Here is a 14,875-nt window from a genome sequence, read left to right as displayed (position 1 = left end):
CATTTTAGAGAAAATACGATTACATAAATCATTGGGACACAAAAGTCACTGTATAACAGGAATGACCCCAATAGTCAGCGTTTTTTAAAGTGTCATGTCTATGATTTGCGTTGGCTACGAACATCTTTAAGAAGGCGCTAGTGTAATATTATTCAAAGTAGGCTTCATAAAGGAATAACTAATATTTGACGGAGGGTGGTCTGAAGCCTCCATTAATGCGCTTCACTGCAGCTCGCGCAGAACCACTGGAGGCAGTCAAGCATCACACCTCGAGCTCAACAGGAGGAGAGGAGGACAGCAGCAAAGTCTGCACACACACATACAGACCGCTCCAAGTCCGCGCTTACTTCAACAAGGATTTCTCAGCGTCCATGGATACTCCCACTTTTGCATGTCATTTCCACGGAAGCTTCAAACATGAATCGCGCATAGACTTGAAATCGCTTCTCACGCGCGCAGACAAGGGCAGATAAAAGAGACGTGCGTACTGTCCAAACTAACTGCAAAGACGCATGATGGATAAAGAGATCAGAGGGAAAGGTAAGGAGATGTCTCTGTGTTATCTGTATGTGATGTGACATTTCCGGAATTGACGTGCAAGCTGCGATTTCAAAGCAGAGAGAGTAGACTGGCAGTTTGCTTCCTTCACTTTCCACGTCAATCTGTCGGAATGCGTGATGAACCGGGGTTGTGTCTCAAAACCTAGTGAGCTGCCTCCCTGGGCAGCGTTTTGGGGCGTCATGGGCGCATTCCAATGCTTAAGACGCCCCAAATGCAGTACCGTTCCCTTGGTTTTCACAGACAGTTCAAACGTTGGCCTTTGCTTCACCATAACATGTTCTCTTAACAAAGTGGTCGTAATATTAAATGTAGAATGTTTAATGGAACTAGGGCAGGAGTTGTCATCCATATCTGACCCAGGGATCCCCCACACAGACTCGCAGGCAAGGGACTGCTAACACAAAAATATTACGATATGATTAACGCTGTGTAACTTTTTTTTAGAGATCGACCTATATTGTATTCTAATGGCTGATTTGACCCAGAGATTAAACAAATGTCCAATAACTGATATCAAGAATCAGTAATGAGACTATAAATCAATACATAATAAATAATATTCATGTTTTTTACATACGTTTTGTTGTTAATAAACTGAATATAATATAATAATATAATAATAATAAAAAAATGGTTAAATGCTTTGATGATCCATTTTGTTTTATATTTCAGTCCATAGACCCCCTGCAGTACCTTTATGCCCCCCCCCCCCCAAATAATATTGTAAAGAATTGTAAGGAATATTGTACATAGTCAATGCTGTGATTAATAATTCTAGCTATAAATTGCATCTAACTGTTTGTTTCTTTCAGATGGTGTTGGATTATGACTGTACATTTGATTAATCTTTGACATAATTTAATTTGAGCCCACCCGGAGAGTAATGATCCATTGGTCAGCTTTTTTTCTACCACCAATATGCTTTAATTTTAATAAACAGTGTAAATTGTGAATTTCAAACACTTCCGATGAGACAAAATGTAGTCTTCAAAAACCCATAAGCAACTCATAATTTAAGTTCCGCATGAAAAGTCAGTTGGAGATGTTTGTCTTGTCCTGTGCGTCATGTGTGTCATATGCACTCCTTAAGGTAGATTGACTTGTGACATTAATTGTATCAGAATTTTTTTTTTTTTTTGTCAGTTTTGGTCTCATGAAAGAGAATGAGAGCTGATGGTCTCTCTTCGAGATGTTTATCCATTAGGACTCACTGATATGATTGAGTCTAGGGCTGAGTGTCTGCACCATACATCTCAGCATACATAGATCCAGTTTAATCTGTTTATGGCTGTCAGTATGTTTGTAGCTTGGGATCATGAGTATTTTCTTCAGTTTTAAGTGGTTTGTGAAGCTTACAGCATGGATCATCTGTGTTTTGAATGTGAAGCTCTATGGGTTATTGTTGTGAGTGGCAGCATGTCATCAATGTTGTATTTCATGTAAGTACAACAATTTCCATATGTTGGACAGCGGTGATGACTGCAGACTTTTAATAATTTTTAATTTCTCCTTAGGCATATTTCCAAATCAGCCAAGAAGTTCTCCTCTCTTTGTCATGAAGGAAGTCAGAATTTGATTTTGTATGTGGAAATGTGTAATCCTACAGACCTTTGGTTTGGTTATGTAATTTATCACAATGATTATCAGATTCCTAGTTGGTGAATCAGTGTTGCTGAGGAAAGGATGGTTAAACATCATATCAGCATTACATCAAACAGCTCACTGTATTGTACAAGCAGAACTTGTTCAGATATGTCATCAGTGGAGCAAAGTTAGCTATTTTATATGATCAGAATTGGCACCCTATCAGCACACAGTATTCGGTTTGTTTCATTTAAATAGCAAGGAAAGAATTAAGGATGCCTGTTTGGTTCCAGATTATTTTTTCATGTATTTCTCAAGATTTTTGTATTCATATTTGTTATTATTTAAAGTCAAAAGTCAATAGCAAATCAGTCAGTTAATCTGTAGATCAAATGATTTTTTTAATCCACAGATAGACACAATATATATAAAGCATTTCCTAATGTATGTACTGGAATCGTAACGTAAGAAACAGTGAATTAGTTCAGCCAATTGTTTAAAAAGTGGACAAAAATGTGCTGAATGTCATGGCAATGGCATGACGCAGAGACGCATTTTGTGTCATCTAGTTTCTCCAATCGATCAGACTTTGACATAGAAAATATTATTTGCATAATATTTTGCTGAAATGCACATTGCTTTCGTAGTTTCCTACTTTATCTTGGCATGTTTGAACACCTTCCCTGTTGGGAAGAAAATTTGGAGGTTGGATCATTTTCAACAGTAATTGTATATTCCTACTATAAATTTTATAGTTGATGCTCATTCTGTATACATTAGGGTATAGGCCATTCAGTGAATATTAGCATTTATTCTGTCATATGTAAGTCCCAGGCACAGGAGCCGCTGTTTATTTCTTTCACAGTCTCTGTTCCTTCAGCAGATGCACCAATCTGAATTCAGAGCGGTTTCAGAGTCAAACCATCATATTGTGTTTGTCTGTAAGTCCAGCTCTGCATGATCTCGAAGCTTCAAAGGGGTGACATTTCCCATTGCACAACATTTATTTAATTGTGTGCACAATTCATTTGCATTGCCTTTCTTGGAAAAAAAAGAAGGTGCTCTGGAAAAAAGAGGTCTAAGAATGAATCGCTTAGTAATGTGAATAGGAATTCATATATTGGCATGCTTAGGCAGGTGAAGGTCTCTGTTGAATTGGTTCGAAATACACTTTCAGGTGTGATGGTAGATGTTTATTTACATCATTTCTCCAGAATAGCTCTTTTAATGTATACATGATTCATGTACATATAAAGGGCATAGTCAGTGCTCCAGTGATATATTTCATCTTAGCCATTCAAGTGACCTTTTAGTGGCAGATAAGCAATAGTATTTCTGTGTCAATTCTCAGAAACTCGTTTTGCTTGACTTTGGTTGAGATTAAAAATAAGGAATACTGATTGTGTTTTTCACAGTAGCAAGATTGAATTGCAAAGTTGCCTTGTTTTTGCCATGCCAATTAACGTGCACCTCAGTCAATGTGGTTTCCTGTGGCGTCTTTGTGATGTACATTCAAATGAGAAACATTCCATCTCCTTTGTTTAGTCCAGTTTTTATATTTTTTCGTTTTGTTTTGTGCTGATTAGCTTTTAGTTTTTTTGTAATTTTGACTGAAGGCATTCCAACACTATATATGTGTAATGGCATTTCGGTCAACAGCATTGCATTTACTTCTTGTTTCAGGTTTATTTTGTTTCTTTATTTTGCTTGGTTTCGTCACTGAGAAAATGAAATTCTATTTTTATTCTCAAACCCATAATTCAGCATTTGCTGCACCCCACGCAGTATAGTGAGTAATGACTGTTATTCCTGTTAAAGCATCAAGGACGTTTCTATCCTTGATGAAAACTCATGAATTTATGAAACTAAGCCAAGCATAATAGATAGCATCTTCTAGATCAGTAGCTCTCAAACCCTGAGACCACCTGGAGTAGTGTGTGTCTGTGTGTGTGTGTGTGTGTGTGACATGAAAAATTTCCTTATTTTACTATTTCATTTACTATTCAGGTATTTTAGATGCTGCTCGTGTAGTTTCCTTCAGATCTGCAAGGGACAGATGAAGGTCTTACAATACCATGTCTACAATGCAGATAAATGGTATAGAGTTGTTCTGCTGTACTCTACTGCACTATATTCTATATTATGCTGTACTATACACTACCTATTTTTTTAAGAATAAAAAAAAAAAAAAAATTCAGCAAGGATGCATTAAATTGATTAAAAATGACACTTAAGACGTGTAATGATACAAAAGATTTCTAATATTTTGAACTTTCTATTCATTAAAATCTGAATCATTAACGGTTGCTGAAAATTCAGCTTCACCATCACATGAATAAATTACACTTTAAAATAATTTTAAAACAAAACAGTTATTTTAAATGTTAAAACTATTTCACAATATTTCTGTTTTTATTTTGCTCAAATAAATGCAGACATGGTGAGTATAAAAGACCCAGACTTTTGAATAACAGGGCATATGATAGCACTGTTGAAGAAATTTACTTGTAAAATAAATATGGTAAAGTAATAAAGTAAAAAATGAAAATGTGAGAATTTAATAATATGATTTAATATAGATATTTATGTAGAAAATGCGCTGGCCTTTGTTACACTTGCCCTTGTTTTGTAAAATTAAGGGTCGGTCTGTATAAGTTTGTTGGATTTTTTTTATTGTTTGCCTAAAACATTTGTCTTATTGGTTTGAAAAGTAATAGCACACCTCTCCTCAACTAGCTCTATGGTATGGAATTATTTATATAAATTGGACTCTTAAGTTTGATACTGACTAGTACTACATGTGATATTTTTGAACCTTTGTATGAGTGATAAGGTCACTAATAAAGAATATTAACATGAAGATTTGTAGTGCAAACTACGGTTAGTGAAACTGGTTTTATGCTTATGACATAGTTTGCATTGAAAGTAGTGAAACTATGGCATGTGATGGCAGGTTTGTTAGGGTGGGTCAGATTTGAATCATTCCAGAATATGTGTATTGACAGGTAGAAACCTTAAAGAGCTCAAGTTTTCCTTTCTCTTTGGAGTGTTACAAGCTCTTGGTGCATGACGAAGATCTGTCAAGTTGCAAAGTCTCAAATCCAAACAGATATTCTTTATAAAAGTTGAGTCAACCACACCTACCTAAAACGGCTTGTTAAAATCATGCCCCCACATCTCTATGTCATGATGTGGGAAGATTTGCATAATGCCTACCAAATGTTCATGCAAAGAAAGAAGGCGTAACTTTTATTCTTGCTGTTGCCGCAGCTGCCATGGCGTGGAGACACTGTGTGTTCGTTGTGAAAGCGAAACTACTTAGTTTGGTCTTCCAAAAGAGGACACATCTCAAAATTAATGGTTAAGTTGTATTTACAACACTGTTCCCGAGAGTAGTCTACAATGCCGGTGTCTGTTTCCATATAGTGGGGCAGTTCCAACTTTGTAAGGACAGTCTGGCGCATTTCACTCACAGCTTGTACGTACATTTTCATATTTAAAGAATTTGCCACTAAAGATTGAAACGCAAGTTTTGAGCAGTATAGAGTAGAGGTTGTTGTTTGTCATTTCTCCGATAACAAATGCAGGGATGGTTTTATGTTTACGCAGCGAGATATGCAACACAACACATAAAAAGACAGTATAAGCCATTATAATCAGTAATTATGTCCCACTGGATGCAAAAAAAAGCCTTGTTTTTAATGGGTTTTATTGGTTTTTGTCTTGTCGTGCTGGGACATATGTCATCACAGTACGGTAAGGGTCACAACATTTACGTCACACGCTTGAGGAATTCGGTCAATCACAATGGACTGGATAGCTGGCCAATCAGTGTACACCTCGATTTTCAGACCGATGAGCTTTGTAAAAATCAACGCGTTTCAGAAAGGCGGGGCATAGAGGTGAAATTTTTTTTTTTTTTTTTTACCTTAATCCACATAAACACATTGCATTACATCAAATACACCAAATAATTTTCTTTTTAGCAATGTCATATGACCCCTTTAAGCCTTCCTGCTTTCTGGGAAAATCTGGTGTTTTTTCTTTTATGAAATGAGAAAATCTAAAAGTCTCTACCCCATTTTTCTCATGCTCTTAGCTGTGAATAACAGGCTTAAAAGCTACCCTACACCTCATTACAAACTGAACAATTTAGGGCAGATTTCAGGTTCCTTCTATAATGATTGTGTTCTAGCCAATGTGCACAATGATTTGGGTAGAGCATGGTGCTAAAAATAGCCTTGCACGAGAGGTGTTGACAGACTCACTGCTACCCTGTGGTCCTGTGAGGGAACGAGAGAATGACAACCTTTAATGACCGTCTGTAGTACTGCAGTTTGGCTTACAGGAATTTCAGGTCTCAATTTTTTCATTGTTATTTTGATTCAGTGATTCTGTGAGACGGGAGACTAGTATTACTGGGCTCCATTAACCAGGGGCTATAGATGGATATTTTAACTAGATAGAATAAAACCTCCATCTACAGTATATGAACATTTAAAGTAGATGATTTTGGAAGGAGGTGGAAGAGGAAGCTCTTGAGTAACCTAGTCAAGTGGCTGTGTTCTTTCTAGTTTACTCTCAATCCCCTCTTAATGTTGTGATCCTGCATGAGGTTTGCACACTGTATTCTCCTTTGCTGCTATGATTTGACACTTACCATTATCTGTTGCAGTATATGCAGCTGTATCACATCCAGAGTTCCTAAGTCAGTGTTTCCTAACCTTTTTTTGGCCACGGCTAAAATGTTTTGATAAGTAAAAAATCCCAAAGTATACCAGTAAGCAGTTAAATATAGCAAAATTGCATAAACTTGCATTGCTTCAAAGGGCATATTTAAACTTGATATGATATGAAAAGTAGTTTAACATGAAACTTGATCTTAAGTTAGGTAGGAACATAGGTAGGTTTATGTTGTTTGTGATGATAAAACAACAAATTTACATATCGTCAGTAGTATCGGACTGAAACCTGGTATGTCCAAAACCACTACCAGGAAACGTAAAAACAAAACAAATCGTTTTTTAATAATTAAACAGCGTTGGTATTGTGGCTTTATATATGATCAGACACTTGTGTGTTTTGTCCATCATTAGAATGCCCACATCTGAGGCAGTGAATGGTTCACATTACTAAACTGTGGAACGATACTGAACTTACTTTATAAAGTTTATTGTAGCTACATGGGCGCTCAGTTTTTTTAGTTGAATAGATTTGACCAAAATGTCATGATATGAAGGACGAAACACAAATGCAGTGGATATATACTTCTCCGCTCTTCAAACACAGGAAAAAAAGACATAGTGTTTGTTGAGTAAAGAAAATGCCGTACTTATTCAAACCTCAGTTCTTTATGTACCCTTGCATGGCTAATGAGCAGAGATCTGTCTCCAGGCTGCGCGCGACACTTCATTCTGAACAGAGGAGGGTGGAGTTTTAAAGTTTTGCTGACAGTTTGAGGATCCAATGGCGTTGCAAGGTTTAGTCACAAGCTCTTTTGAATGCTTTTCATTGGTTAAATATTTGTAGAACCCACAAATGGAGGTAAAGATGACCAGTAGCATTGATTTAAAATAATAATAATGATGCTAAAATATAATAGAGATAGAAAGTTTTGATAATTTTACACGACACACCTGACAAGCTGTCATGGCATATAGTGTGCTGCGGCACAGTGGTTGGGAAACACTGTCATAAGATCATTAATGTTGCACAGTCTCCTTTGGCTTTTACCAAAGATGCCAGAAGTAACAATCATAAAGGCCAGAAAAGATAACACAGTATGACTTTAGCCTGTACTGCCTGGAAATACAGCCTTTGTCAGTATTTGCATTGCCTGTCTGCATCAACTTCTGCGTTTGTGGTCTTTTAGTCCTTCAGTATCACAGTTCTGCTTTGTTATGCTAAGTTATTTATCACACCATTTTTTATTTTTTTTTGTGCAACTTTGGCATATGTGCTGTTTCACAGCGTGTGCGGCGCTGCTTTGAGCTGCCAGACGGAGGTGTTTACAAGCCGCATGACACATATGCTGCAGGCGCACATGCTTTGGTGATGCAGGGATAAGGATGAGTCTGAGAGTATTCTTCTGAGTAATTTATGAAATAACTGATTGAGAACAGTTTGCTGTTTTTCTCTAAAAAGTAGAAGTCAGTCCAAGGTTTGATTGTTGAAAAACAATAACGCTCTCATAACTCCATCTCCAACATAATTGACCCTGTTTATCTTCTTTAAAAATAATAAATGATTCAGTCGAATAATTAAAAATAAAATTATTTAAAATTTGATTGGATGGATGAGAAAATCTTATAAAATGTATGTATATATTATTGATATGTAATGTGTGTGTTTGTGTGTGTATACATAAATAAAACAATATCATATCTAATTTTTTATAATAATATATTTTTTAAATAATATAATTATTGTTATTTTATAAATTATTATGTATATTTTTTTTTACTTTCAATTAAATTCAATCCAATTCAATATCATTTGCTTTTCATTTTTAATGATTTGATTTACATTTATGCATTTGGAAGATGCTTTTATTGAAAGCGACTGACATTGCATCGAAGGTACACATTTTATTGGTTCATGCATTCCTTGAGAATCAAACCTGTGGCTGAAGGAGCACAATGTATAAGTTAAAATGTATCCAGTTTCAGTTTAAAAAAAAAACTTCTCATTAAAGAAAAAAGATGGGTTGAAAAAGCTGTTCGATAATCATCTACTTGTCGATAACCATCACTTATTAAAGAAAACAGCAAAGATTGAATTTAATAGAGAAGTGGTTCATGCTAGTCCCCAGTAAAAAGACGTCTAGACCTGGAAATCACAGAATCTTATTATTTTCCAACAAGTATGCCCTTATGGCCTTTGTTTATTGTCTCGTCTTTTTCAACACACACACACACACACACACACACACACACACAACCTTAAAACCACTGCAGCCAGCCAATGGGAGCTTTCTGATATCATAAAGGCCTTAACCTCAGCACTTTTCTCTAGAGGGGCTTTAACATGAAGCTCATGAACAAATGAGTAGAAAAGGTGGAGGAGCTTCTTGAGTACTTGGCTAACAGGGTGAGGCTGAAGAGGGGAAGAGGAAGGAATTGAAGCTTAGGAGAGAAAGTGCAAGAGGGACGGTGAGATACAGATTAAAGAAAGAGAGAAAAGCAAGATTGCTGGAGGAAAACAGCTCCTTTCTAGCAGAGATTATGTTTTTGATTAAGAGCAAGTCTCTCAGTGAGTCGCGTTGTGAGTGCTCTGGAGAAAATGCCATTTTTGCACTGTGCAGGCTTCATGGAGAGGGAACGTATCAAACCTTGATATTGACCTTAATCATTATCCCTTAACCGGCATTCATAACTCACAGCGCCATCTAAAATTAGACACATAGTTAAATGGGTCATGGATTATTCAAATATCTGTTTGAGAGGGTTTTATGCAGCAGTTTAATAAACACATTAAATGGCATATTTGAATCAAAGTTGCCAGTTTTTGTTCCACCTAAAAAAATAATTTTGGACAACACATAATTAACTGTTAAGCAACACAGTGGTTTTCATTATTGAATGAACCAGTGTTTTTGAACAAACCATTTCAGTTTTTCAGTTAGAAATTGCCTTATGACAAATATGTTAACATTTGATTAACCAAAGATTTTGCAGTGCTTCTGTATGCAATTAAGTGCATAGTGAGATATCTTTTAGTGGCTTAAAGGTTGTTGATTCTGTCCTGTATGGGAAACCAGTATCAGTTTAATAAATGAAACTTTCATATGCAAAAGCTTTTGTGCCATTTAAATATTTTTTTTTTTAAATGAGCATTATTGTCAGGCTCCTATATTTATGTTCAGTTATTTATCTTTAATGGCAATGAAAAGAACCTTTCCATTGCCACTGAAGTGAAATTACTGAACTTACACATAGGAGCCTGAATTGTTTTTTTTTTCATTTTAGAAGAAAATTGACACAAATGGCATTTACAGGCCTTTGCGTCTTCAAATATTCAAACCTCCTTGAATAAGAAATGTTCTGATACGTACACACATTAATATGTTTATACCACTTCCAATTTAATGGCATAGACACTGAAAGTATTGTCTTAAAACAAATGAGACCACAATCATCTTTTCTTAAGAGCTTTCAGCTGGATTTTAGTTTTTAGTCAAACTTAATTTTTTTTATGTTTTTAAAGGAAGACTTCCTTTCAGCATGTGTTCAGTTTCCCTTAATCCTCCTGTAGTTGATGATGTCATTTTAAAAGAAAAGTCCACATGCTATACCGACTTTAGCTCGACAAATAATTTTTATCGCTGGCTTTTATAGAACCAAAATAAATAATAATTATAATTTTTTTGTAAGTGTAGAATTCATGAGGACCATACCAATTTCATGGCTGAAGTACATCCTGTGCTCAGCCAGATTTATTGCGTTGCTGTTTTGGTGCAAAAAGGAGCCAGCCAAACAATGCCACGTGTAACTAAATCCATCTCAGTTCCGCTATGCAGTGGTTTATAATAATACTTTGATTATAGCTTGTGAAACCATGACCACCTTTTTTTACTGGTTGAAACCATTCATGTTTTTCTAATGCGTTCTTCCTTTGCCAAACAATTTCAACCTTTCCCTTTTCTCAGTCTTCATTCCAGGGTGAATTATGAACGATGTGATTAGAAATGTAAAATGGGAATGCTGAATAGACTCAATTAGAGATGCTTTAGTGCAGAAACCGAGGTTATATCACCCTCCCATCTCTGAAGACAGGCCTCACTGGACTCTAATCTGCACCTCTTTATCTCCTCCTGTAAATCTATTTACCAAGCCTTGAAAGCATTTCTCAATGTTTAAACTCTATTAATGAGACCCCCCCCCCCCCCCCCGCCCTCCTGCATCCCAAAGGAAAAAACATTTAATCTCCATCAAAGTGTTTAAAATGAAATACTGTATGTGTATTTGGCTGCTCTACATTTGATTACTGTCACTTCTGTATAACAATTAATTGAGCTAGTAAACATTTTTTCACTATTTATTCTGTTATGATCACAAAGTTGGGCTGGGCGATATATCTAACGATATGATCATGTGCATCTAGTCAGTAAATCTGGTTCCATGATTAGCACTAAATATCCATCACCTGCTTTCAAATGGAGCGGCATTTAATAAACAGAGCCGTAGATCACTGACAAGCTACGCAATATCGTGTTCATTATCGCGGATGAATCGCCTTGAGTGACTACTGACTAAATGTGCATGATCATATCGTTAGATATATTGCCCAGCCCTACCACAAACTGGAACTTTTGCTCTGTTATAAACTCTTTCGCCTTAAATTAAGATATTATAAATCGTACATATGCAGTGGCCTCTTAATCCATATTTTAAAATGTTAATGCATTAGATAAGAAAATATATCATGTTGCATATAATATAAAGAAATATAGCATAAGAAATAAAAATGTAAACAAGGTTAGGCCGCTTATAGAAGATGCTACCATGTACTTTTGATGCTTATTCGTATCTACCTCTTCATTTTTAAGTGTGGTTGCAGTGTTTAAATACTTTTGGTGCCACTGTATAATGTCAACACTTTCTAACTCATCATGAAATTCTGTGGTGGTTTATATGGTGTCTTATCTCTAGATGTTGTCTGGCTGGGCTTGGGTCCAGACAGAGACCTCAGGAATGAAAAAACAGACTTCTGTTGATGTCACTGTCAAATGCGTTGTTATTATAACAGAAAACTTAGAAGGTTGAGATACTCATCTCCTTTGGCCGCATTAATAGTGCCAACTTTTGACTTACTGGTTTTGCAGGAAAGATGAAAAGCTCATTAAATCCTGAATGGTAATGTGGGGCTCAGCAGCCAAAGGGAGAGAATGAAAAAAAAAAAGAGTAGAGCTGAACTGAACCCCAGTAATGGAAGATGAGAGTCCTCATTGTTTCATCAGAGTGAGCAGGATCATGTGAAGGTCCAGGTACAAGACAGCTGGAGGCAGAGAACTGACAGCTTAGGTGACACTTCTCTAGTAATGCCAAAATCATTTACTGTGGCACTGCAAGGGTAGGGAATCGAAAATCAATCCGATTCCAGAATCGGATACTTAAGTTCAGGAATCAGATACTATTTAAATTTAGATTCGGCTTATAGACTCCTTTGCACTTTTTTTTCCTCCATCAGTGAAACTGTCACTTCCTAGTGATCTAGTGCCTTGTTTGGCGTATGCACGCACGCATGCACTGTCACGATCTAATGCAAAAACAGTAACCAGCAGGATCAAATTAAGTACTAGTCATAATACTCCCATAAAAATGTTTCATGTGAGCAACAGTCTGTTCTGACTGTGCAGCACAGCCACACGTGCCACAGCTACATTTTGAATCATTTTATTTTAAATGCAATAATGTGAGTTAAAAATATTGCAATTGTGTTTTAAAATACAACAACGAGCAGCACCAAAAAACATTTATACAGGCACATTCAGTCGTCTCCGTGACGGGATAAACCATCAACACAGTAAAATTATTTCAAATGTAAGGTGCACTCTCTTAATTTTATCAAATGATCATAATCACATCTGTTCATTTTACAGTCCCGAAACTAGCATTTTAAAATCCTTTTCATTTGGGTGAGAAAGCGGTTTGTTTCTTTGTTTTTTTTGAATGGCTTTTGCACATCCTTTCATTGCAGTGACTGCGTGTTTTTCAGCATTAATGTTAACAATTTATTGATTAATTGATCGTTAATTCAAACAACGTTCGATCATGAAAATGACCGAAAATTGACAGCCCTATTTGTAAGTCACATCTGCTAAATTAATCAATATGAATGAAATTGCACTTTGATTTTAAGCCTTATAAATGCAGCAGTGAGCTCACTAAGCATGGCTGCATGAATTAATGGATTTACATTACTTATGATGCAAAATGCTTCAATGGTTTGTGTAAAGAGGCCATTTGCTGAGCTATAAAGCATTAAAAATCCCCATCGCTATATGTTCACTCACAATAACGCCGATCTATAATTATTAAATCATGGCTCACTTAATATGATTGGGAGAGGATAACTTTCGTTTGACTTATGCTGATTTGTAATTTGTATTATTGCCGCTATCTGTCATTAGATTAGAAAGTTATTAACTTTAGATTTAAACATCCCAGGGCTCCAATGATTATTAGAGCATGCCGGATTATTGTGACTGTGCTTCGTGAGCACACTGTTAGTTGGAAATAATTTGGTGAAGATCATTTTTAAGCCATCTGTGTTGAAGACAGAATATCGTTCAGAATATAATACTGGTTGCCCCTTACTCATCTTAAGATCAACAAAAATAAGTCAAACCACCTGCCTCTAACATGACACAGAGTTGACAAGTACTGTCTTTAGACTTTGAAGGGATACATTTGTATTTGTTTTGTCATAATTTTGTCTATAAAGAGTTTTTGTTTAAAGCTCTTGAACATAAAGCATTAGATACCTCACAGGGATTTTCAACACAATAATGCTGGACCATATGCAACAACTGCACAACCAGCCAAACATTAGCAGCTACCTACCTATATATATATGTATTGATAGCCTGAATGCACTGTAAGTCGCTTTGGATAAAAGCGTCTGCTAAATGCATACATTTAATTATATATATATATATATGTATATGTATGCATGTATGTATGTGTGTATATATGTGTGTGCGCACGCGTATCTGTGTGTGTGTGTGTGTGTGTGTGTGTGTGTGTGTGTGTATGGATGGATGGATGGATGTTTGAGTGTGTAAAATGTATAAATAAATATTTAAAGCTTTATATTTAAATGTATGTAAACAAATTTAAAAAATGATAGAATATGTGTGTATGTTAATGTGTGTAGATACGTGTATGTCTAATTTCATTTTGTGACTAATTTCAAGCATTTAAGGATAAACTTTTAGATCAAAAGGTTTTAAAGATCAATAGAAGGAACCTTTTGAAAAGTCCTCTTAAGGATGATTTTCACTCCCATTTTGATTTACTGAATCTCAAATTTTTACACATTAGCCAGTCTTAATTAAAACTGTTTCAATTAATTCCCATCCGTTCCAATACTATGGACTTCTTTAAGTAGTACTATTAAATAATGCTGTCATCATGCGTGTCTAATTAATTAGTCACATATTTCTCAGTAATTTCATACAGCACTTATGACTTTTGGTTTGATCATATCTTTTTCATGTTCTCCCCTTAGCGACCCTACGCAAGCACAGTGCTTCTCACTGGCGAATGCAGAAGATCGCCCAGGAATCTGTTGACAGCTCAGATGATGAGTTTTTTGATGCCCGAGGTAAGTGTCACTTGTTTCCAACATTTTGTAATAACCTGATGGCTTCAGCTCTTCAGCATCTGTGCCCTACTCTCTCTCTCTCCCTCTCTCTCTTTATGTCCATCATATGATGTCTATTACAGGTGCCTCACATCATTATCGATGTATTTCTTCTAAATTAGGCACTAAACAAAGCTGTAAACTTGTATGAAATAGATTTGTAAGCCTCTTTCATGATGAACACAAATGGTAAAATCTGGCTTTCTGTTACTTTGACATGGATTGTTGTGATGCTAACTTTGACAAATTCCGTGACTGTCCATATTTTCATAGTTTCATTTTCATGACTAGATTTTGAGATTCCGTACTCGTTTTCTGCTTCGCGGAAATCATAGCACTGTATGCGTCAAAAAACGGATTTGAA

At 35.9% G+C, this 14,875-nt stretch overlaps 1 protein-coding gene across 1 annotated transcript in view; it reads left to right on the top strand.

Moving 5' to 3' along the window:
- The first annotated feature begins 127 nt into the window (after window positions 1-127).
- Window positions 128-14,875, top strand: part of LOC113058507 (membrane-associated phosphatidylinositol transfer protein 3-like) — a 73,350-nt gene continuing 58,602 nt past the window's right edge. Inside the window, exons 1-2 of the mRNA XM_026226459.1 lie at window positions 128-540; window positions 14,377-14,472. Coding sequence (XP_026082244.1) covers window positions 513-540; window positions 14,377-14,472 — 124 coding nt within the window. The 5' untranslated portion in view covers window positions 128-512. The remainder of the gene's footprint in view (window positions 541-14,376; window positions 14,473-14,875) is intronic.

Source organism: Carassius auratus, chromosome 40 (genome assembly GCF_003368295.1).
Source record: "Carassius auratus strain Wakin chromosome 40, ASM336829v1, whole genome shotgun sequence".
Lineage (NCBI taxonomy): Eukaryota > Metazoa > Chordata > Actinopteri > Cypriniformes > Cyprinidae > Carassius > Carassius auratus.
The sequence above is the reverse complement of the archived record's forward strand: the minus strand, read 5'-3'. Positions and strand labels throughout refer to the sequence as shown.